Genomic DNA, 25266 nt, shown 5'->3' on the forward strand with positions numbered 1-25266 from the left:
CCAACTTGTATTACAATATGAATGGGTGTTTGCCAGGGTGCTTCTCGTCCTAGCAGGTCTTTTAGCCGAAAAACCAAACAAATATAACTAGAAAACGTCCTCTGCAAGGTAGCCGAACCTGAGGGTTAATTAGTGGGTATATACAGTTAATTTGGGTGGGATGGTCAGCAACAGTTAAGGAATACCCTTATGTTCTTTAGCCATGCTAAACCATCTATAACCACCCTTTCCATACCGATCGCAACCCACCCTGGACCATCTCTAACCCTCCCCCTGCCCACCATTGCTAACCATGTCTAAAGAAATTCAAGAAATAAAAAATAGTTTGGCCTAAAGAAACTCAATATAATGATGCACAGTTTCGTCTAAGGTAAACAGGCAAATAGGCTAGTGGAAGATCAGCAAGTCTACGCCTTGGCCTTGAAGTGGCAAAAACAAACAGAATCCATCTCAGAATTGATCCAAAAAAGACAAAAGGAGAAATGGACAAACTCTAGAGATAGCTTATATTACAAAAACCCTCACCAAAACTCTTCTCACTAACAGAATAGCCTAGACCTGCACACTGTGACCAATATTAGACTATTGTGTATTTCCATTGTCTAGAGCTTTTCAATAAGCTTTTTACCAGATCCCAAAGATTTTACAAGGACTACCGTGTAATTCAGTTTATCTGAATTGCATGGCGGCAGAGCTCTTGAAGATTCATCTGAACTTCAAAGCAGCTAGCAGATTTGAAGATTTATCTTAACTACAAGGCAGACTTCACAGCGCTTCTGTATGAATTACAAGCCAGCATTCAAAGTCCTAGAAGATCTATCTAAACTATAAGCCGCCCATCAGAGCTCCTGAAGTCTGTCTGAATACAAAGCTGAATTGCATTAGAAATGGGGACTGATTGTATGATCCCGGAAACAGTCTTCACAACTTCCTACAAAGTTTCAATGGACTATAAAGGAAAGGAAGAACACAGGAGAGCATCAGGTACAATGTATGGTATATAGATGGCTCCAAAACAAACGAAGGAACCGGATCAGGCGTTTTCTGTACAAGCCCAAAACATGAGCAAGCAAACTCATTAGGGAAGTACAGAAATACATGCCATCAATGCTTGTTCCCTGGAAAGTTTTAAAAGATTAAAAGACTGTCAAAAAAATCCTCATAAGATCTGATAGCCAAGCAGCCATTAAAGCATTAGCATGTAGAATCACATCAAAATTAGCCAGTGAATACATCCAAAATCTCCAAAACAACAACCTGATGATATCTTGGTGCCAGGGCACAGGGGAATTTTGGGTAACGAGAAAGCAGACAGTCTGGCCAGAGGGGTATCTGAAAGACCATATAGTCCCCGAACCTATACTTGGGATAGCAAAAACAAATATAGAATCCTCCATCACAGAATGGATCCAAACAAAACAAAAGGAGAAGTGGATAAACTCTAGCGGTGCTATATACTTAGTAAACTTATGATGAAACAACCCTCACCAAGACTGGCAAAAGCATTGCTGCAATTGGAGAGGGCCAAACTCCAGACTACTAACCGGTCAATGGCATCTGAGAAAACATCTACACAACATGGGCATATACAACGATGATCCCATTTGCAGATTATGTAATGAGGAGGAAACAGCCAATCATTACCATCTTTGAATGTGAAGCAATAGCTCAATGGAGGAGGTTTAACCTAACGTATGGAAAAAACTTGGGGAATCAAATTGCAGCAGCAACAGTCAATGACCTGATACTTCTAAGAAGAAGGATTGAGTCTATTGAATGAACTAAGGAACTAGGAAGAGGTACAAGGCCAGAAGGCTGCAGTGCCTGGGGAGCGCAAACCCCGCTTCCTAGTATGCTTTTGTACCATACCATATCTGAATTGCAAGGCGGCAACCAGAGGTCTTGAAGATCTGTCTGAACTACAAGACAGCCATCAGAGCAGTTGAAGATTTATCTTACCTACAAGTCAGCTTCACTTCTGTCCGAACTATAAGGCACATTCAGAGTTCGAGATCTGTCTGAACTACAAGGCAGTCATCAGATTACTTGAAGATTCAACTGAAATTCATGGCAGCCTTCAGAGCTCTTGAACATCTGTCTTTACTACATGACAGCCTTCATTGCTCCAAAAGATCTATCTGAATTACACAGCAGCCATCAGAACACTTGAAGATTTATCTGAATTGCATGGCGGCAGAGCTCTTGAAGATTAACTACAAAGCAGCCGTCATAGATTTGTAGATTTATCTTAATTACAAGGCACTCGAAGTTCTGTCCCAACTACAAGGCAGCACTCAGAGTTCCAGATCAATCTAAACTACAAGGTGCCCATGAGTTCCTGAAGTCTGTCTGAATACAAGGCAGCCTTCAGAGCTCTTGAAGATTTGTCTGAACTACAATGCACCCATCAGAGTACTTTAAGTTTATCTGAATGACACGGCAGCAGAGCTCTTGACTATTCATCTGAACTTTGAAGCAGTTATCAGAGATTTGAAGATTTATCTTAACTACAGTGCAGCCTTCACAGCACTTTTGTCCAAACTACAAGACAGCATTCAGAGTTCCAGAAGATCTATCTAAACTATAAGGTGCCCATCAGAGCTCCTGAAGCTTGTCTGAACTACAAAGCAGCGTTCACAACACTTGAAGGTTTATCTGAATTGCAAGCCGACAACCAGAGGTCTTGAATTAGAACTACACGGCAGCCGTTAGATGACGAAGATTTATTTGAATAACAAGGCAGCCTTCAGAGCACTTGAAGATTTATCTGAACAGCAAGGCAGCCATCGGATGTCTTGAAGATTCATCAGAAATTCAAGCCAGCCTTAAGAGCTTCTGAGCATTGTCTGAACTACAAGGCAGGGTTTTATATATATTTTAAAAAAAGCCAGTTTCATTAAAATGTTTCCTTTTTTTGTTTTTTGTTGGTTTTTTTACTCTTTTTTTGACTCTACAAAACAATGGAACACACATGGGGAATTTTTTCCTCTTTTTTTTTTTTTTTTAAATGCCTGTCTTCACATCACATTACCTAATAAGAACAATTCTAAAAACTTCCGCACGCGGTTTATTTTTTTTTCTTCCTAAATTAACAATAAATAAGAACAAAACATATATTTTACAACATTTTCAACAAAAAGATGTATGGGGGAAGAGGGTGGGGAAAGAAAATTAAGTTGTACTACAAACCGGGATTTCAGTAGTTATTGTCCTAAGTGATTTTTTTATATATAATTTTTTTTTTTTTTTAAGCTGTTTTCTCCAAGCAATTGAGTGCCAGAAGGACGAGATCTCTCCTGCTCGTACGCCGTTGGACTGTTTCACTTCCCGCATACTGCGCCAAGCAATTTCATGAGGCTCTCGGTCGACAGTGATTTCGGCCTTTCGATCGGTAGTCCGAGCGCTCTGTCCCAGACAAGTGACGCCATCACGCCCAAAGCCCTGGACACTCCAAACAAGACTGTGTAGTAGTTCATCTCTTTCATTCCATAATACTGAAAAACACAACATTATTTATATATAAAATAAAAAATTAATTAATTTAATTAAATTTAAAAAACAACCTGTAAGAGAACACCAGAGTGGGCGTCTACGTTTGGCCATGGGTTCTTGACCTTACCCGTCTCCATCAAAACAGGAGGGACGACTTTATACACTTGAGACACCAACTGAAATTATTTTATTTTTAATTTTTTTTAAACTCGATTTTTTTTAATGTCTCACCTTGAACATGGGGTCCTTTGGTAGGTGCTTCTGAGCAAATTCTCTTTGGCATGTGTACCTTGGGTCTGTCTTCCTGAGTACAGCGTGACCATAGCCGGGTATGACCTGGCCGCTCTTGAGCGTCTTTGTCACGTACTCCTTCACCTTTTCGTCCGGAATGTTTTCGCCGAGTTCGCGTTTCATCTTAGTAAGGAAGACGAGTACCTCCTGATTGGCGAGGCCATGGAGCGGGCCTGCGAGGCCGTTCATACCGGCCGCGAACGACAGGTACGGGTCAGAGAGGGCAGATCCGACAAGGTGGACAGTGTGAGCTGACACGTTCCCACCCTCATGATCACTAAAAAATAATAATAAATTATTAATTTAAAAATGTCCAATGAAAAAAAAAAAAAAATCAGATTTGCAAAATCCTACTCTCATACAACATTCAAGTGCGAACCGGTGTGTACGAAATTCTTTTGAAACTATATCCGACAGTGTAAAACAATCGTCTGATATCCTAGAACCGTTACATACAGTAACAACTAGAATCGAGCACCTATCTTGGCCAATCAAAAGAGTTAACTCACTTCCTGAGCAAGCGATGAATCACACTTGAAGTTTTTTTTTTTCTGACAGCTCTTTGCTCCTATAGCTCTATGTTCCTACAGCTCTTTGCTCATACAGTTCTGTGCTGCTACAGCTCTGCTCATACAGTTCTATGCTGCTACAGCTCTTTGCTCATATACCTCTATGCTGCTAGTTCTTTGCTCATATAGCTGTATGCTGCTACAGCTCTTTGCTCATATAGCTCTATGCTGCTACAGCTCTTTGCTCATATACCTCTATGCTGCTAGTTTTTTGCTCATATAGCTGTATGCTGCTACAGCTCTTTGCTCATACAGTTCTGTGCTGCTACAGGTCTTTGCTCATACAGTTCTATGCTGCTACAGCTCTTTTCTCATATAGCTCTATGCTGCTAGTTCTTTGCTCATATAGCTCTATGCTGCTTGTTCTTTGCTCATATAGCTGTATGCTGCTATAGCTCTTTGCTCATACAGCTCTATGCTGCTACACCTCTTTGCTCATACAGCTCTATGAGAGATGTTTCATCTCCACTAACGAACAGAGTGAATTAATGCATTTGATCAGCTCGTGAGCCAAGTCAATCAATAAAAGAACCGTTTTAAGGTTGCTTCAGAGTCCTGCGATAATTTTAGATTTTCGGAAATCGTGAGCCATTAGCTCTTGAGCTACCCTAGTCGAATCTGATAACCATTTCAGGCGAATTGAAAATTTTGAAATTTGCTCCAGGCATAACTACGAATCAAATCACCTGTGTATCGTCAGGTAGAGACGCATCAGTTCGGTGAACTCCTGACTCTCGAATCCGAGCATCGACGTGAAGTTCCAAGACCAGTCACGACAGGTATCTATTGCGCCGATCCCTTTCCCGTCCTGGTACGTGTTTCTATAGATTGTCGCAGCTATAACAGGAAGTTTGGATATCAAGTCCATGGCATCTTCATATGTGTGCTGTGAAAATACAGGTCAATATATACTTTTCTTTTTTTTTTTTTTTTTGCTTTTAAAAGAAAAACAAATATGATAAAAATAAATAATATGTATTGGATATGGTACATTATTCTATTACCCCATAGAAGGTCGTCGCTTTCTTAAATTTTACATTTTATCCGAGATTATTGTTATCTTTCGTTTCGTTAGAAGGTTGTACTATGTTAAAAATGCGGTTTTGCAAGAGGACTTTTTTTCCTTTGTTATAATAATAAAAAATTATTACCTCCCAGTAAAGGGCTTTTTTGATGCCAGTAGAGTAGGCTTTGGCAAATTTACTTTCGGTGTTCATCGCTGTGATGGCTGCACTGAACTGGGACATGGGGTGGATCCTCTGAGCCGGGAAGTTGTTCAGCATCGTGACAACGTGTGGAGGTAGTTCAGCCCGTTCAGCCCACGACTTGGATAATGAATCAACCTAAAAACAATAACAATAAAACTCACATTGGGTTAAAAAAAATTTTAAAAAAGAGGGTCAACCTGAGCTTTGGTCGGGACGTCGCCGGTGAGCAGGAGCCAGAACAGGCCTTCGGGCAAAGGTTCCTCGCCGTCTTTCGCCTTTGGCAGTAGTTTCTGGCATTCAGGTATCGAATAGCCCCTGAACCGTATTCCCTCCTCCGGGTCGAGTACGGACGTCTCGCATACGAGGCTCTTGATCCCGCGCATCCCTCCATACATCATGTCAACTGTAACGTCGCCAACTTTCGTCCCACCGTATGACTTCCTGAAGTTCTTAACCTTTTCCACCTCCTTGGGGATTTTTGTCGCCAGGATTCCCTTTAGATCGGTGCTTTCGGCACATATCGCCCTTTTAAATATCTGTGGTACTACACCCTGAGGAGAAAAAAATTAAAAATATGTATAGTCATTGCATATAAATTAAAATAACTTATAAATGAAAACATTTTCTACAATTCTACTAATAATTTGATACTCTGTGGGTTATATTCCACCTCGTAACATCATAAATGTTACGGCAGAGTGGCTGAGCAGTACTGAGGAATGGAATGGCAAGGAGGCAAGACCAGATGCAGCACACCCGCTGGGCCCTCCCCTTACTCCATTAATGCATATATACCACTGCCGAGTTCCACCCCCCTCCAAATCTGGTGTCCTAGCAGTGACCCGATGCTCTCAAGCCATCACCAAGCTCAATCCACCTCATACCCAGCTGCTAGAGTGATTTAAATTTGCAGATATTCATTGGGTTGGATTTCACCATCCTTCGTCTGGACAGACCAGCGAGGGTAGACAAACCATGGCTATCAGTGAGGTGTGAAATTGGAAAGAGCAACTATAAGCGATTTGTATGAACAGGAGAGGTCTTAAGGGTGGTAACAAGTGTAAAGACTTAAATGTTAACAGATCATAAATATAAGAAGTGGAATGAAGAATCCTGTGATAGGATGGCCGTTTTAAACCAAGGTGGAGGGAGATTATCTGGGTAGATAAATACAAACCGAAGGGATTCTCTTGACCAGGAGATTCCAGGTGCCGATTGAGAAGAAGCGGCTGAACCGGTGGAGATTTTGGAATCTTGTTTTCAGTATTCGATCAAGGACTATCATAATGGATCAGTTGGTTGCTAATGCAGAGCGTTATCGAAACACTATACCCCTGGTACTTATTGATATTAGGTTGCTCCGATTCGTGTGATAGAAATTTGTAAGTCATAAGGAGAAAAGTTGTGACAAGAGTTGGAAGTCATCTGAGTGCAACATTTTACGATATAAGGAAAATCGATGTTACACCTAAAGTTGGATGTAGATATACTGGCTTCTGTAGGGCGAAAAGCTACAACAGCAAAGAGCTGTATGAGTCCCAGGGCATTGTAGGAGTAGTAATACACAGGTATACCATGTAGTACCATATACAGATGGGTAGGCATGGATGCTTGCCTATGCTAGTGTATGTTCTCTGATTCGGTCAGACCCTACCATTATCAGACAGTCCAAATACAAATATTTCACCGAGTAGTATTCTACTATCGTTCCAGACTGACAGAGTTTTTTTCAGTCATGTCCCACCCATGTCGGATTTGACGACCACTTCACCCGAGAAAAACAGCAAGGATATTCAGGCCAAAAAAATCATAATCGACCCTAACTCTTAGAAAAGTAATTTGATCATCTCGGCGATCATTTGAACGTCCTCGCTATCTCGGTCTGTCAGATGGCGAGTCCCTCATAATTTGGGTGGGGTCTGACCAAACCCAAAAACGATTTTGGAAATATTTGACAATGAAATTTATAAATTTGCATCCAATACGACCAAAGGACCTGACTGAATTGGAGAATGTTATTGTCCTCCATAAATTAAAAACAAATAATCAAGTAAGAAGATTGAAAATAATTAAAATTAAATCATGAGATTTCCTCTTGTGTAGACACCGATGGCAAAATGTTGAAACGCGTCTTTAACACTTTATTCCATGCTGGTACATCATATCATAACAGCACACTTCTTACACATCGATGTACTGATCTGTTTCATCCCAACACTCTTTCATCCTATGTCAGACTATATGATCCAAATGTGATCATATATGACCTATTACGAGACAAATCAGATCTGTAATTAAGGTAAAAAGTGTTTGGTAATATTTTCAACATTACTCTGACAAAACTAAGTTACGTAATTTTTTTAAAAATATATATATGAATTGTAATTACTCATTTACACGTATTTAGACCATGTAAAGATATACTTTCTGGAGTTCGGTTCGGTTGCAAATCAGGTTTTCTGATAAGATAAGCCGCCCTTGGCCGCATGTTGCAAAAAATTTTTTTTTAATTGTGCAATTACAACTTGCCAAGAGGTGTGACCCGGATAGGATTTTTTTCTCTTTTCTGAATTCTGAACGTGAATTTTTATCGTTGTCTGACAAGATGGTTATTTGTGCCTGTAGGTCTTTTAATTTTGTGCAATTTTCATTATGGAGTCGACATTGATCCCCCCCTTTATAGGTCGTATTTTTATTTATTTGTTTATTTTTTTGGAACAGGAGTTAGGTAAAAACAATAATAATTGCAAGGTCATAATTGGAACAAACAATAATTTGTTTTTCCCTGGTTCAGCATTTTTTTAACATCAACATTGTATTAAAATAGTTTAATTTTTTTTATTGTGAAAAATTGTACTTAAAATATAATCTCGATTTTTTTTTTTTTTTTTTAACTAAGTGAATTCTTTCAGAATGTAGATGGAGATGTAATATCACAGAGTAATGCACTTGATGGCTGTGGTATCTCCCGTTCCGAACTATAACACTCCAGTTAGAACTAGTCCTACAAGAAAGTTATTTCCTTCTTTCCTTCCTTGCTTGATAAAAAGTTCTTGGATTGTTAATAGATAGCTGATAGTGTGAATCCCTATGGCTTAGTAGGGCTCAGAGGTAGCAGCCTACATCCTTGCAAATCCGCTCTCTTATTGCCCTCTATTCTTATGTGTCCCCTGGGAGTCATACAGCACAGCTCTTCCTCATACAGCTATGCTGCTTAAGCTTCTTTGATCATATAGCTCTATACTGCTATCCTACGATCCTACATCTCTCCACTCACTCATGCGGTTCTACAGCTTTTTGCTCCTACTGCTATTTGCTCATACAGCTCTTTGCTCTTAAAGCTCTTCGCTCACTCCTCTTTGATCCTAGACCTCATCGCTCCTACAGCTTCACACTGAATTCAATTAATTATTCTTTTTATGTAAGGTCTTGGTTGAGATGAAAAAGTAGCATTGCGAGCGGGATTCGAACCCACAACCTTTGGTTAAATACGCCACTGCTCCAACCACTTGAGCTCTTTGCTCATATAGCACAATGCTGCTACAGCTCTTCCTCATAAAGCTCTTCGCTCCAACACCATATTTTTGTATTTCTGATACAGAGAGTTCTACATATATGTTATATACCAGTGAATATCACCTTGGAAAATTGATCATGCAACCTGGAGTTTTTGACAGCTCAAAATTTGGCCCTTTGACTCCACCCTCTCCAACCTATGTTACATTTTAGTCTATACAATAATAAGGCTCTGTTAGTTTCCGGATATCCAACCAAGTTCTTACTTTTATGTCGGAAATACCTGTCGAAAATTTTCTTTTAATTTCATTTTATAGGATTGTTTTTAGCCATCTTTTTAGCATCTTGTTGTGGATTACTCTTAGGTCACATTTTATCTGCTGAAATAGTCCCAGTAATGTTAAGACATGCCAATCGTAATTTCTTTAATTGATCCTACTTTTATTTATTTACTTTATAATGTTTTGTCCACCATACTAGGGTTCCATATGTGGCCAGATATACAATATTAGCCAGTGGGCACTTTCAGATGGCTATTTTAGCCCACTAAGAACCTTAGCCAGTATTTTTAAACCGCCAGCTGGTCAATTAATCCAAGCGGGTTTCTATTTACGTCAGAGCATGGAGGTGGATTTGGATTCAGCAAAACGTTTCCTTCCTTTAAAGAAATGATCTGATGCAGTGATATTGTCCCAATTTTTTTTTTTTTTTTTGCAAAGGTTTGTTGAATTCAAATTAGAAAAGCAACTAATTTTGAACAAGTTGTGAATGAAAAATGGCTCACAGTTGTGACCATGGACTAGAAAAACAACCGTGTTTTTAGCATTATGAATTAAAAATATTTATTTTTTAATAGGTGCCAGTGTATATCATAATCTTGGATTAAAGATTGAATTCAATATTTAAAGACTCCACTCGATAAAAGAATACTACTAATTTTTTTTTTTTTTTTTTCAACGTATCGCTTCCAGGTTTATCAAAGGATAATTTCATGACATCCGATACAAATTTCTATTAATTATCTCTTGACCCCTTGGACCAGTTATCTGTTCGAAATCCCTGGCGTGTGTTGATCCCGTGATATCCTTACGCTCACAGTCAGAGCGGGAAAGCATACCAGCCTGCCGTCGTCCCACGCTCTGGTCTATCATGCTAGGAAAACTTTTCGAGACCGATTTGCAGTTTGTACTAAGAAGTGTGGACAGCGGTACCTGAGTGTTTAAAGAGTCAGACTCTCACCTAGTCCCAGTCATGGGTTCGATTCCCACCATCGCTTATGGATTTTTCTGACCGAACGCCACAACGTCGACACTACACTCAATGGAAGGTCAGTTGGGTCTCAGAGACCCCTCAATGGCTCAAATTACATGTGTGCAACCTTCCGAAATGGAACCAGGAAGGAATGAAATAAGCTGTAACTCCTCCACAATCATCAATGAATGGTTGGAGATTATGCAACGAAAACTGAGCAGTACAGAAGTCAGGCTCCTAGTCGCATACAGAGTTCTAGTGGCCAAAAACACTGGACAAGCTACAAATACTATAAAGACTAACAGTGTATTAATATCAAAAGAGGCGAGGCTTTCAAAATTACCAACAGACTCCTGAGATATAAGGAAATAAAGCCAGAACTGAGGAGCCATCAGTTTATCATTTCTAACTACACATATTACAAATGTGATCACAAAAAGTCACAGCACTGACCTAATGCCATCGCTGCACTCCACGTGGGAGATCCCACAATGGTTCTATATATTCCGCAGTGGAGGATTTTTTATAAATCCTTACTCAATGCCACAAACCTCCAGCAACAAATAAATGCCTTCTAATAACTTTGAGTATGACCACTGCCGCATATTTTCGTTATTGTTGTATGTGACCGCGTAAAACCACTTTGTTATTCGAAAAAGCCAATTGTTCCTAATGATCCTATTTCCTGTGATTAAACAGAAGGCGTGAACAATTTGCATAATATGAAACGGATCGTTAAAACCGACCAAGACATTTTTTCATGTAATTGTCTCCAAACGACAATCATGGTGTTTAAAAATACACATTAAAAAAAAAAAAGACAAACAAATTGAAAAATTACAAGTGCTTCCCCACTCAGACTTCAACTTTTACATAACTCGTTGGCTAAGGCGTTAAAAAAATTGAGGAAAATCTGTCCACCAGCATTTGTATGCTAACAGAAACCTGAAAAACGATTGTGTTTGTTTTAGGTTTTCTTTCTTTGGCCATGTGCCCTTGGGTTACATAAAAATTGGCCCAATTTAACCTCAAGGCCTTTTAACACGATATTCTTCTTTTTTCCCAAATTCAAGTCAGAAAAAAAAATTTTCCACATGTAAATATGTAAAAGCATTTTCTTTCTGTCGATCTACTACAAATAGTGCCCATACCACAAATGTAATCCCCCCCCCGACATTTTTATTACAATCTGCAATTTTTGGTTAAAATATATAACTTCATGTTAAGTACTCCTCAGAAAGGAGACCACAGGACATTTGATCTTGACATGTCTTATGGGATGGGTCTGTCGGACGGCTTGGCAGGTCATGGGAGAGATTATTGTGAAATTTGGTAAATTTGTGAAACATTGGATTTTGGATAAATTGGAGATTTTAAGGTTGTTGTGGAGACGCCTTATAGCACAGGGATGGGTTCTGTCGGACAAGGCTTGGCTGGTTCATGGAAGAGATTATTGAGAAATATGGTAAATTTTTGGAAAATCAGATTTTGGGTAAATTGGAAACTTAAGGTCGTGGTGGAGAGAAATGTTTGGAGACATAATATGTTGCGTTTACAGTTTATCAGAGGACTTTAGACTAAACAAAGATGTCAGAAATTGTAAGGTTTTGCATTTTCCAATTATTTTTGTTTTCCCTGATTGTTTTTTGTCGATAGCTTGGATCGCCATCGTTTTAGCTGTGTATGCTGAATGCTCAGTTGAACGTGAGTCGAGGTTGGACCCAAGTAACGAACGCAGTATTTTGGGGATATTGTTGTATATTATGAGAATTTTGCTTCAGAGTGTAAGGTGACATGGGCACACTTGCGTCACATTTACATGTCTCGCTACAGATCTGAAGAGTACCCTATGGTACCCTATGGTACTCTTGCAGTATTCAGTGTAAATAGATCCTTGTCGGACTCGAAAAAAACGGTTCAGTTAGACAAGAGTGGAGGATTAAGTAGAGGGTATTTGGAAGGGCATACAAGATACAAATAAAAAAATTATTGCTATTATCTTAACAGTGTGCACACATGTAAGTAAAATTCATGATTGATTTAAAAAGTGGGTAAGTTTAAAATGGATATTCATTCTGCACGCAGAAGGTCATCCTGAGGGGCAAATGTAAAAAAAATGCCAACCCCCCCCCAACAAATTTATAAAATATTTTAACTTTTTAAAATATTTATTTAATAAAAATAAACAATGTATTAACCTATTATTGTTTGAACCGGATGGCATATAATTATAATAGATTTTAAAAGAATTTAATGTTAAAATTCTAACATTAAAATTTGTTCGGTTGGTAGGACTGATGTAAAACTGTCAAGTGCCACAAATTTACAGAAACGTACAAGATGGTCAATACAAATGTACAACTATTGTCTACCAGTATATATATATATACAATATTATAATGAGATAATGCCATAAATAAGATAAAACTGATTTAAAAACTGGGTAAGTTTTCAAATGGATAGAAATTTGGTGAGTGGAAGGTCAACCCGAGGGGAAAATGTCGAAAATGCCAACCCCCATAAATTTATAAAACATTTTAACATAGTTTAATATTTATATAATAAAAAAAAAATTAAAAACTGTATTAGCCTATTATTTGTTTAAACCGGATGGCGTGTAATTATCACATAACAGATTTTAAAAGAATTTAACATTAAAGTTGTAACAATGTAAAAAATTTGTTCGGTTGGTAGGACTGATGCAAAAACTGTCAAATGCCGCAAATTTTCATAAACATCCAAGATGGACGATACAAATGTATAGCTACTGTCTACCAGTGCATACATGTAAGTAACATACAATATTATGAGACGTCAAAAATAAGATAAAACATTTAAAAATTGTATGTTTTAAAATGGGTATTCAAGGGCAAGGTGGGAAGGTCAGCCCCAGGGGTCAAACGTCAAAAAATGCCGACCCTCCCTCCACCAGCCAATAATGTAATAAACTTTTAATTAAAGCAATAAGACAATTTTAAAGATAAAAAGGTCATGGGGTGTCAGAAAGTGACTTGTAATCGTTACTAGACTATGCTCGGGGGACAGTTGGAACAGTCGGGAATTTTTCACGCGGTCCTTAACCGGCGGTTAAGGGGGCGGGGTGTAGAATTTAATTTTTAAAAAAATATGCAAAATTTATATAGTCGGTTTTTTTAATTATTATTAACATAATTATTATTACATATGTTCATACAAGTGAAAATAGGTCGGGAAATTGATTTTCTGAGGGGCGTAACGTGTAGTTTTTCCAAGCTAGAACAGTGTTGCCCTTGACACGGATCGGGTTTTTCCACGGGTAAAAACCAAAATCCAGCCCAACTTTTCGGAAGAGGGGATGAGAAAAAAGTTCCTCGTGCCGGGTGCAGTAGTCCTAATTATCCACATCACTTTTATGATATTAAGACGGACAGGTTTAAAGATTCATTATAATAAAAAACCTCTTAGGAAAACTGTAATTTAGTTTTTCTTTTATTTAATAGCTTATCGATTCAGGGCAATTGGGTTGGGAGATTCGGTGAAAAAAAGCCGATTTACCTGGTTGAGCTCAGTGAGCCTGTTTGCCGAGACTCTGAACAACGCCATATCCTGATCCACGCGATTATCTTCGGTTGAAAAAAAAAAACTTAAATAAATAAGCTCGAACCCCGTACTTGATTGCGAGAAGACCACGACTCAAATCGGACTCGGGCCACAAGTGAAAAGGCAGACCGGGTCACGTGACGGGCAGTGCCCCCTTGAGTCTTGACTCGTCGTCACGAGGTGGAACCGATACGGTGGGGAAAAAACAAAATCCGGACGGGAATTTATCGATAGTTGTTTGTCCCCTTTTCGACCAATACGTGCTTCTGCGAAATTGCTCTTCTGCAGAAGGCTCTCTTCTCCAATCTCAAATAGAGATGATAGGTATACTCTTATTACTAAATTCTACCAAATTACACCAACATGCCGAACTGCGACTATGCTGCCATCTTGTAGAATCTGTCCTAACTCAAAAATCAAGGAACTCAAATTTTCCAAAAGCTTATTTAAAAAAAATTCGAGTTCCAATAAAACATAATAAAAAATTACTACCCTCCCGTGGTGAATTAAATATCACCCTGCCCACTTCTATAAAATTCACAACTTAAATCAACCCCCATTTTATATTCATATCATAAAAAAACATGAGATTTCATAACTTACCGATTACTGCAAGTCTGATCTGATAATGGAGAGACCTGCACTTGACCATCCAAAGCTTAATAAGGCAAAAGAACCAACAATCAATACCGAAAGCCTGATTTGATAATAGAGAGACCTGCAACTGGTCATCCAAAGATTAATAAGGTAAAAGAACCAACAGTCTGATCCGATTACCATTACCAGTAATACATATAGCCAGATCCAATAACCAATACCTGTATTCAACTACGACAATCAATACCAACATCCTGATCCGATAATAGAGACTTGCAACTGGCCATCCAATGCTTAATTCAGGCAGCCATATCCAACAGTTAGGAAACTTACAACCAGCCATCCAATGGTAAATTCTGCCGACAACAGCCAGTCCTGAAAGTGGGAAATGTTTGGGTAGGCGATAATTCCAGTTGCCTTGCATATAAGAAAAAGGTAAAATAAGAAATAACTATCTCATTTATTATAATTTTTAAAATAATCAAACATTCCAAATAATTTGGTTAATTTTTGTTTTTTTTAAATCTATATAAGAAAAAATCAAAAAAACACTAAATTTGTACTCAACAAGTCTTTTTTTTTGTACCGACTCAACTTTTTAAGTTAGAGATATATTTAAAACGATGTTTTCTCATTATGAAACATTTCTACACTTAAAGACTATTTTTTTTTCCAATGATGAAAACGTAAAGACAAATTCACGCAAACTTAAAACTAAAAAAGACAAAAAAAAACAGTTGTAATTCTATCATCTTCTGAAGTATTAAACTTCACACTTTATGAGAATTGCAATCCTTTTTTTTATTATTTACATTAATATAATATTTAAAATGCTGATTTTACATATTGCCATTTTATTTATTAAAAAAAGAAAAAATTATTGCATTTTTTGGGTAGTAATAATATTTAAAGTTAAAGTCTTATCGTTTTTGACTATAAATATAGATATATATATATTTTTTTTAAATAATAATATAAATTTTAATGCCATGTTTGATGGGGTTTTAAACACTCGGATCCATTTTTTTTTTTTTTTTTTTTTTAGTTTTGCCTGAGTTTAAATTTAATGAACACTTATTCAGCCTTCTTCTTAATTTTATATTTGTATTTTCTGATCAGCATTTTGGCCCTTTGCGCTGATATATCATTACGTTCTCCCCGACCCGATCGTCCATCGTGTAGTACGAGTGGAACAACGTTCCAACAAGGGTGAAGTTGTTTGAGAAAAGATAGTTTGTTATGTTCAGCCTGTCGAATTTGACAATGTGTGTCGGGAGGGTGCAAGGCCGCGAAGACGCGAACTCTCGCTTCAGCCATCCGACTGGCTCTTTGTAAAACAGGTCGGCTTCGTCTACGTAATTCTTGACGCCTGAAAATCAAGGTTTTTAAGATAAAAAAATATCGATCAAATACTGAGTCTTGACTCACCTAGAAGGTTAGGCTTGCAGGTTAAATGGCGTGTCGATACGTTGGTATGGAGATGGCTGTAGCCCGGAAAAGTATGGCAAGGGGCGAGGTAGAGGATGTCGGCTTTTGTGTTGTTCCGGGCCATCGCGCCTAGACGGTTCACAGTATCCAATGTGCCCATCTGGTGGAACTGCCCCAAATAAATGAGTGCGACGGTGTGAACACTGATTATTATCGTGCCAACTGTGTACAGCCAAGTGTAGCTGGTGCTGGAGCTCCACCTGCTCAGTACAGACGAGCTTAGATAGATCATCATCGGCACGAGCGGTAGTAAAAATCTAAACTCCTTGTGCGGGCAGAGCGAGAAGAGAAATACACTCCAGAGTACGACAGCTGTCAACTGAACCTCGACATCGTACTTGAGAAACCTAAGCCTTTTCACCGTCTTAAACACCGCAAATAAAAACGGTACAGTGTGTAAACCAAGAACGACAGGCAGTCCGCAATACAAATACCACACTGGATCATGAGTACCGTAGAATGAACCAATATTCTGAAGAATATTAAATCTAAAAAAATATATATTATTAATTTGATAATTATACAAAATATATTGAAGACGTACTTGAAAAAGTTCCAAGGTGTGATAGTCAGCGTTCCATACATGAAGGAGTCGAAGCCAACGCAGGCCATACTCACGACTAAGGCAAGAGGCAGATAGCTAGTGAGGAAGTAAAGGAGGGGCGACTTGTCCGTGAAGATGTTAGTGAGGACAAGAGGGAGCCAAGTGACGACAGCAGTCGGCCGGATGAAACAGACTAGCGTCACAAGGAGGACGAAGAGTGAACTGCCGGTTTTTGGCGTCCAAGGGTAGTAGTAGAGTGCGACAGTCGTCAAGTTCATCTCGAGCGTGTTGCTGAGCGTACGCGTCGAACAGTATGACACGAAAGTGCACGTGATCCACGAGAGGAACGCCCAGCCGTACTGGCCATTGCGTCTTTCAGCAACCCATCTGAAAATTAAAAATATGATTAATGTGAACCTTTTCGTGCAGAAATGCAACAGGAGATAGTCTTATCTCTATCTTGTTTTCCTAGATTTTTTTTAAGGACTTATGCTCGAGTATACATCCCTACTTATGCTTAACCATCCTTAGCCATTCCTAACCATCCCTCAGTAACATCTCTAACTACCCTTAACCATCTCTATCACCTCCTACTTTCAACTAGCCGTCCCTACCTCCTCTTATACTTACGATACTTTTTAACTACCCTACTCACCTTGAACTAATCGCCCTTTATCATTTCTATCTCTTCCTACTCTCAACTAACCATCCCTACCTACTCTTACATAACCATTTCACCCTTTATGATGTCTAGTAACCCCATTAACCATCCCTAATCATCCCCAAGACAACCATTCCAATGGATTTTGTCTTGGTGCAGAATATTCAGAAAATTGAACTTTTAAGGTGGGGGAATTGGCAGTTGCTCTGGCTGTACAACCTTTCTGAAGGATTTTGTTTTGGAATCCAAAATACCAGGAAATTGAACTTTTTAAGAGGGGGTGGCAGTTACTCTGGTGTGGTTATAGAGATAATTGTTGACTTGTTCCAGAATAACTGTCACCTCTACTTCCTCCAAAAAGTTTAATTTTCTATTAATTCAGGACCAAAACAAAACCCACATCGGAAAGGTTGTCTTGTTCCAGAATAACTACCACCTCAAAAAGTTCTATTTTCTGGATATTCTATACCAAAACAAAATACATCAAAAGGTTTTCTTGTTCCAGAATATCTGCCACCTTCTCCCCCCTTAAGAAAGTTCTATTTTCTGTATGTTCTGACTCCCCCACCCAAAAAAAAAATCCTTTGGAAAGTTGTCTTGTTCCAAAATAACTATCACCTCTACTTCCTCCAAAAAGTTTAATTTTCGGGATATTCTGTACCAAGACAATATCCAATGAAAGGTCCTCTTGTTCCAGAATCACTACTACCACCGCCCCCTTAAAAAAGTTCTATTTTCTCGATATTCTGACGCAAAAAAAAAATCTTTCGGAAAGTTGTCTTGTTCCAGAATAACTATCACGTCCACTTCCTCCAAAAAGTTTAATTTTCTGGATATTCTATACCAAGACAATATCCACTGAAATGTTCTCTTGTTCCAGAATAACTGCCACCTCTACCCCCTCTTTAAAAGTTCAGTTTTCTGGCTATCCTAGACCAAGGCAAAATCCAATAAAAAGTTCTCTTGTTCCATTAAAAAAAAATCTTTAAAAAAAGATTATATTTTTCTTTTTCTGATTATTTAACCTTTTAATTGGTATTTTAATTAATTTTGATGATTTAATTATTTTCCTTGAAAAATTAATAGTAGGGAGGATGCAGTCTGCTCCAGCTAGGCCATGTTTAAATTTTGCGCTTCGGTTTATATCGGGAGAAGGTGGTGTGGTTACCGGGCCTCGCCCCTTCGTGTCATAACAACAACAATTCAAAAAGGGAGGTTTAAGTAATTTAAAATAATAATTATTATAATTACCTTAGAAAATAGACGTCCCCCAGGGCTGAAATTAGGGCCTGGAGTAGCCTCGGCGCGAAGACGACCAACTCCGGTGTGTCGATCTGGGCCCATCCGAGCAGCCTGTAAAGGGCGGCGAACATCCCCGGATGTAGGTAGCTCCTCACGCCGTTGACCCATTCCCAGGTGAGGAAGCCGAAGCCGAACGCCTGCCTGTGAGCGACCTCCAACGACTGCCAGTACTCGTCCGGGACGTAGGACCCTTTGACCCAGACCAAGTCGACGAGCCTGAAGAAGAGGGTGATGAGGAGGCAACGGACGGGAAAGCCGTCGTACGGGATCAGCGGCTTCTGGCCGTACATCGCGGAATCGGTCGTTCTTGTATTCAGAGACGGGACACCGACGCGGTAACTGACCGGCGGGGATCGGAGGTTGGAGGTTAGCCCCACGCAGAGCGGCGTCGGTCCGAGTGTGACGTCATCATTCATCAAAACCGTTGTACTGCAACGGTTGCAAGACCGTTGACTCCAACTTATCATCCATATGACCTCGGGCTTCAGAAAACCCCCTGACTGAATGTCAACTTTGACTCTGTCAGTTTACTTATTTGACCAAATGTGGACAGGCTGATGTAGAAAAAAGATAGATCTGTTTTTACAAGGATATTTCAACTAGGAGTTATACGAACCCGTGCTGATGTTTTGAAAAAAAAGTTACTTTGTCTAGGGTTCGAATTCAGAGCAGCTGAAAAAAGGTAGTTTGAAGATTACACATTGGTTCAAAAATTATTTTTAAAAAAACACTCGAAATTCATATAACGAAATTATTCTAAAAAACCATGATGTATTATCCGAACGTACTTGAAAGTTCGGTACTTTCCGACAATACCTCCTTACGCTCAACTATGCCCAACTGCCAATGACTTTCTCTTTTCGCCCATAATTATAACTTCTATCTCTAACCATTGTTAAATAACCATCACTGTCCGCTTAACCATACCTAATCAGCCCTTCCTACACTCAGCTAATCTTCTACAACCGCCCTCAACCATATACCATCCTAATCTAACTAGCCCTTCTTACACTCAACTAAGGTTTACAACCGTCCTTAACCATATCAAACCGCTCCAAATCACCGTTAACCATTTCTAACTGCCCGTAACCGTATTTAATCAACCCTTCCTACCTTAACCAACCTAAACAGCCCTTTCCACACTCAACTAATCTAATACAACTGTTTTTAACCGTATCAAACCACTCCTAATCACCGTTAACCGTCATGCCTTTCATGTACTGTACCTAAGCCGTATTCGGCTCTTTACAGTTTGGTGGCTGATTTTTATATGTTCACTGCTTTTTTATTTTTGACGGAAGCATTTTTATTTGCGTGTATGAATGACGGTCGCATCTCTCTCACTCCTGGCGAGCTCTTGGTTGGTATCCAGGATGGGCCTCGCGGAGGCGGCTCGCTCGGGATATCAGGAGGAGGAGGAATAGGCCTTGTATTGTTTTGCATAATAATTGTAGATTCTATCTCAGTCTTTGAAAAATAAGGGGATCTGATTTATATCACTTGTCGTGGCATCAATATTAATTTCGAAATGGTCTACTCGACGATGTAGTGCCGTAGACATGACCACGAGGTCTACTGCCGACTCACCTTGTGCAGCACTGTAAGTGGGTGGCGAATCCGCGGCATTCAACAGTAGGAGCCCTGCATCCTCTATGAAGTCAATAACAGTATCACCTCGCCTATCTGGTCGGGCATCTCCCTACGCCGGATGGTGGTTGTTGAAATCCCCTCCAATAATTACGTTCCTCGATCCGTGCTTCTCCAAAAGACGCCGGATCCGAGAGATGTCCTCCTGAACATCTCGGCGCCTGTCAAAGTAGACAGATGCGAGTATAATTTGCTTGTCAGCCCACTCTATGAGGCAACATGCCATGTCTTGATTGTTTTCCGGCAAGCTGATGGTCTTAATGTTTCTGTCCGTGATGTAAATCGCTGCCCTAACTCGGACAGGATCCTTACATCTGACCACCCTTTCCATAGAGCCCATGGCTCTGTCGATGCCCTGACGCCACGGTTCCTGGACCAAGAAAATGCTTATTTCTTGGTTTTGAGCTAGGACTCTCGCCTCGCAACTGACAGTTTCTGAGCCGTGACAATTTAGTTGAGCGATTTTTAGAAATTTTATTGGGTCTCTACTTGTGCCATTTGTGTTGCGTATATGTTCTCTGTTGATATCGATCATTGTGTGTTTGGTGCAGTGTTTTCTTGTGTGTTGTCAGTGTCCATATCTATTAAATTCGCTCGACTATTTTGTTGGGTTGATGTACCGTTATTGTATTTTTTGTTATGTCCGGGGTGTTTGTCTCATCTCCATAATCCGTTATGTTCCGTGCTCTAGTAAGAGCCTTCAAATGAATTTGGCACAGTTTTGAGATTGCATGGTGATTGCTATTATTGAGGCCTTGATTCAGGCAGTTCGCGCACTTTACTTTTGACCTGTCGCAGCTTCTGGTATCGTGATTTGAAGCACATATACCACAAGTCGGCTCTTTTTTCGGGCAGTTGGCTGCGACGTGTCCGTAAAACTGACAGTTGTAGCAACGCGTAACACCAGAGTATTCTTTCACTACACATGACTGGTAGTCTAAATACACTTTTCCCCTGTCGATGGCGGATTTCCTGGTTTTCGGGTCTACCTCCACGACCCATGACAAATTGGGAATCTTGTCTTGTGCCAGTTCCGTATCTTACGGTGAAAAGAGGTCACACTGCTTTTGGCATCCATATTCCTTCTGCGCTGTTATTTGCGAATGAGTTGTTCTGCAATTTGTGTAGGCGTGTGTTCTTTCGGTGTTCTGAGGATTAGCAATCTAGGGTGTCTTTTAGTGGCTATGCGTGCCGTGAAACCGGCTTGTTGTAGCTGTTGATTAGCAAAAATTGCCTGTCGATCAGCAGTTGATTCTGTCTTAATTGCTATTCCTCCTTTAGCTGTTATTCGTATGTTATCTACTCTAATTTTTGTTTGTCTATTAACCAAGTGTTGCTTGACCTGTGTAAGGAGGTGTGTTGTGTCCATGTTTTCTTGTGGGTCAATATATACAATTTTGTCAATGTTATCTGTTGTGTTGTTCAGTGAGGCTTGTTTAGTGTTTTTCTGAGGAGTACGCTTGTCAGATGATTTTGTTTTGTTTCTTCTGGCTACGACTGTCGACCATGTTTGTTCTGTGTTTCTTTTTTCGATTTCTGAGCTGTTCATGCCATTCTTTGTTCCGAAATGCTGTATTTTGTTAATACAGCATTTCAATTCAGCAAGTATCCTTTTCATGGGTGTATCAACATCGCCGATAGGGTCTCGCTTTAGTTCACTCGCTATGTTCTTAATCGCCGGTGTCAGCGCAGCTACAACTCCAATAACTCCACCCGCCTTTAGCCATCTCTACACACCCTTAACTAAACATTTTGAACTACCCATTCCCATTCTTAGCGATCCCTACTTCCTTTAAACCGACCATAGGTCTCTCTTGGAATCGTGTCACTCTCTCTCATAAAATGTTGGCTATAATTGGTTCTATTATTTTGTGGGTGTGTGTAGCTTGTATATAGCATCATATTAGCATAATTGAGTGTTTAGGACTAAATGTTGGCCCGTGGAGGGTAGCGATTTTTCAGCGATTCAAAGGCGGCACTACCAAGGCGGTGGGCTATTTATAAACCACCCCCCAGCCATGACCTGCCAAATATATCCAAGGGCCATCGCCGAGCGGATCCTCGGATATCCTTCTCTAGTACATGGACAGGTTTTTTCTTTTTTATTCTACAATTAAAGAAAATTCTATCGGATCGTTTTTCCCGAGGGGATGAACCACCCGCCACTACGAAGTGAGGGGTCGGGCCGGCACTCCACCATTTTTATCGATCCGGCCAACACTCGCAGACGGATATAGAAACGCTCAGCTGTTCGGAGGCAATATGTGACTCTCGGGGGGGTTTTCTTTCAAAGGACATCCAGGATCTTGAAGGTAAAAAGGGGTGCGTCACGTCTCGCTCGTTCACTCTGTCATCTCGCCTTCTTTTCTCTTTCTCCCTTTTATTCCAGGATGGACGCTGGCCTGCCACCGGCAGGGAGGAAGGTCACCTTCCAAACCGGGCCGCCCGACGGACCTCCAAGGCAGAGGCCGAGGAGGAATAGATTCCACGTGACGCCGGCGGTGAGTGGCAAGGTTTTTATTAAAGATTGGTAAAAAAAAAAAAAAAATTTTAATATAATCAAAGTCTCGCTATATTCCGAATTCCTGTACACATACAAAACACGCACAAACCTAAATCACCCTATGAACGGTTGTTCCATTGGTATGCCACAACCGTTCAACTAGGACCGTTTGGAAATCCCTCTTCCTACAAGCCTCCAACATACAGTGGACTGTAAGAGTACCTGTAATCTTTCGAAGAAAAATAATTAATAATGCAGTCCTCCTAGATGGTCGAATAGTCGACTAGGTCGACTAGTTACTGAAGAGAAAGATTTTCAACGAAGAAACAGCAAGGGCCAAGCGATATAACGAAGAACCACCCTCGGTTCCAATCACTTATCTTAATTAACAACCCCTTAACAATCTTTTACTAACCTAACCACAGACACCCTTAACTAACCTTTTCTAAACACCTCTACGTACTGTTAACTACCGACCTCGAACCGTCCTAAACCATCTCTAAATCTTACTTCCTTTACCTATCCTTAACTAACCAGCTCAAACCGCCCTGAACCGTCTAAAACCAACCCTACTCACCTTAATTAACTGTCTCTAACCACCCTTAACCATCTCTACTCTTCATTAACTAACCAACCCTAACCTTACCTACCTATTCTTAACTACCAATCTCTAACCGACCCTTCTCATCCTTAATTAAACAATCTCAAATATCCGTTAAATAACCATCCCTATAATCCCCTGACAATCCAACTACACCCACCCACAATTAAATATCAACCTCGACCCGCCTTTAACCATTTTAACAACCCCTACTCTTTTAACTAACTTTATCTAACAACCCTTAACTAACCATCTTTAACCACCCCTATCCGCCCGTAACTAATTGTCTCCAACAGCCCTTAATCATCTCTGCAACCCCTATCCACCTGTGACCAATTAAATTTATCTCCACCCGCCTTTAATCGTCTTTACTTACCCTTAATTAACCGTCATTAACCACCCCTACCAACTCTTAAATAACCACCTCAAACCGCCCTTAACCATCGCTACACATCCTTTAACCATCATTAATCACCTCAAACTGCCATTAACCATTTCTAACTACCCCTACCTATAGGCCTTTAACTATATCAAACGAACCTTCTGTAACCTCATCATTGCGCCATCTCGAAGGATCCTCTTCTACAGACCAATCACATACACTCCTCTGATGATGGCGAAAGTCCGAAACGCGTCTGACGAGCCGGAATAGAAACAAACTGGGATAAAATTGTAAAATACACCTAATAATTTTTTAAATAGTCGTGTAATCCTTAACCATCTCTACTCACCCTTAACTAACCATACCTTAACCACCCCAATCAACCATTAAATAACCACCTCAAACCTCCCTTAAATATCTCTGCTCACCTTAAACTAACCACCCGTACCAACCCTTAAATAATCAGCTCAAACCGCCCTTAACCATCTCTAACTATCCCTACCCGCTTTTGACTGGATTCAGCCTCACCTATCTGCCATCTCGAACGAACCTGATGATAGCGAAAGTAGGAAAGGCGTCTGACGAGCCGGAATAGAAAAAACTGGGATAAAATTGTGAAATACAGCTAATAATTTTTCAAATAGTATTGTTGTCATAAAGAAAAGGAATTTCGTTTAAACTTTGCTATTGGTTCTGAAAATCTGGCGGAAACGATTTTTATTTTGAAGATTTCTTGCAGTCTGTTATTTTTATTTTTTAATAAAATTGAATTTAGACAAATATATTTTGGGATAGTATTTTTTATTTCAATTGGCGCCCGATGGAAGGCCAAAATGTGTGGTTTTTGTTTTATTTTGAAAGTTGGCGGGAAACCGGTCTGCAACCTTTCGGCCGGAACGCGAACCACCCTCGGAAGAGGTTCTTAACCAAACGTGCCCGAGTCCAGTCGGAAATCGAGAGAACTCGCCCAGTGGTTTTTTTATTTATTTTGCCATTTTCCAAGTTCGGCGGTTTGTTCTTATTTTTGTTTTTCACTTGTTGTACCGGGGTGTTTTTTTCTATTAAACAGGCCCTGATTAAAAAGGCCGAATTCTCTACGATTTCGTCACTCTTTTACGGGGTCTGTACATTCGTCTTGTAAATATGGCAAGTTGACATACAAAAGAGGGATCTGCCCCCCCAGTTTATCATGAACAATGCAGGTAAATAATAATTTTTTCCGCCCTTATTTTCATCTTCAGTTTTCGTCCTTTGGCTTGTGTAAATGTAATAAATGTAAATAATAATATTTAAAAAAAATAAGACAAGGGATAAAGATGGATCTATGGAAGAACCTTCTCGACGATTCGATTCGCAAACGAAACTACCGACGTGCCAGTTTTTATCTGTTTTTTGTTTTTCATTTTCTCTTTAGAAACAAATTTCATACATCGTCCCAAACAGTTTCGGTATCTTTCCAATAAAATTCGTCCTTCGGCATTAATCAATCTGCCCGGCCTGAAACAAAAACAAGGCGAAAAAAAAGTCCGGTGAAAAGGAATCCGAAAACTGATTTACCGGCCGTTCCGTCGGTTTATTTAATCGTTTCTGTTTTTTTGCTTTTTATTGTTTATTGTTTTTGTTGTCGTGTCCGAA

The 25266-nt window shown here is 39.7% G+C and overlaps 3 protein-coding genes across 6 annotated transcripts in view; 1 reads left to right on the forward strand and 2 right to left on the reverse strand.

Moving 5' to 3' along the window:
* Positions 1-3034: 3034 nt before the first annotated feature.
* LOC106670854 (probable citrate synthase 2, mitochondrial) lies at positions 3035-14299 on the reverse strand. Its single transcript, XM_014401509.2, has 7 exons — positions 13862-14299; positions 5758-6111; positions 5504-5695; positions 5039-5238; positions 3724-4060; positions 3564-3668; positions 3035-3494 (listed from the first exon to the last, which is right to left on the reverse strand). Exons 1-7 carry the CDS (start codon positions 13907-13909, stop codon positions 3321-3323), a joined length of 1410 nt encoding a protein of 469 aa, XP_014256995.1. The 5' UTR covers positions 13910-14299; the 3' UTR covers positions 3035-3320.
* A 1302-nt stretch (positions 14300-15601) lies between these two features.
* Positions 15602-19015, reverse strand: LOC106670768 (GPI mannosyltransferase 3). Its single transcript, XM_014401357.2, has 4 exons — positions 18448-19015; positions 16536-16922; positions 15932-16479; positions 15602-15872 (listed from the first exon to the last, which is right to left on the reverse strand). The coding sequence occupies exons 1-4, from the start codon at positions 18963-18965 to the stop codon at positions 15619-15621; spliced, it is 1707 nt and encodes a 568-aa protein (XP_014256843.1). The 5' UTR covers positions 18966-19015; the 3' UTR covers positions 15602-15618.
* A 3339-nt stretch (positions 19016-22354) lies between these two features.
* Positions 22355-25266, forward strand: part of LOC106670767 (5'-AMP-activated protein kinase subunit gamma-2) — a 30263-nt gene continuing 27351 nt past the window's right edge. For 2 of the 4 annotated variants that reach the window (XM_014401355.2, XM_014401356.2), the window contains exon 1: positions 24552-24833. In XM_014401355.2, coding sequence (XP_014256841.1) covers positions 24821-24833 — 13 coding nt within the window. In that variant the 5' untranslated portion in view covers positions 24552-24820. Of the gene's footprint in view, positions 22458-22534; positions 22647-24550; positions 24834-25266 lie in introns of those variants that run through there. The other 2 variants (XM_014401352.2, XM_014401350.2) reach the window with 2 other exon arrangements.

The sequence above is a fragment of the Cimex lectularius genome, unplaced genomic scaffold, assembly GCF_000648675.2.
Source record: "Cimex lectularius strain Harlan isolate CLEC.00 unplaced genomic scaffold, Clec_2.1 scaffold252, whole genome shotgun sequence".
Classification (NCBI taxonomy): domain Eukaryota; kingdom Metazoa; phylum Arthropoda; class Insecta; order Hemiptera; family Cimicidae; genus Cimex; species Cimex lectularius.

Bases quoted from the DNA above. Each gene is read 5' to 3' on its own strand.
- LOC106670854 (XM_014401509.2), bottom strand. From the start codon at position 13,909: ATGGCGTTGTTCAGAGTCTCGGCAAACAGGCTCACTGAGCTCAACCAG. The intron at 5,239-5,503 runs GTAATAATTTTT...GTATTTTCACAG, and splicing joins AAAAAGCCCTTTACTGGGAG to CACACATATGAAGATGCCAT. The intron at 3,495-3,563 runs GTTGTTTTTTAA...TGTGTTTTTCAG, and splicing joins ACTCTGGTGTTCTCTTACAG to TATTATGGAATGAAAGAGAT.
- LOC106670768 (XM_014401357.2), bottom strand. From the start codon at position 18,965: ATGATAAGTTGGAGTCAACGGTCTTGCAACCGTTGCAGTACAACGGTT. The intron at 16,923-18,447 runs GTAATTATAATA...TTTAATTTTCAG, and splicing joins GGGGACGTCTATTTTCTAAG to ATGGGTTGCTGAAAGACGCA. The intron at 15,873-15,931 runs GTGAGTCAAGAC...CTTGATTTTCAG, and splicing joins CTGCAAGCCTAACCTTCTAG to GCGTCAAGAATTACGTAGAC.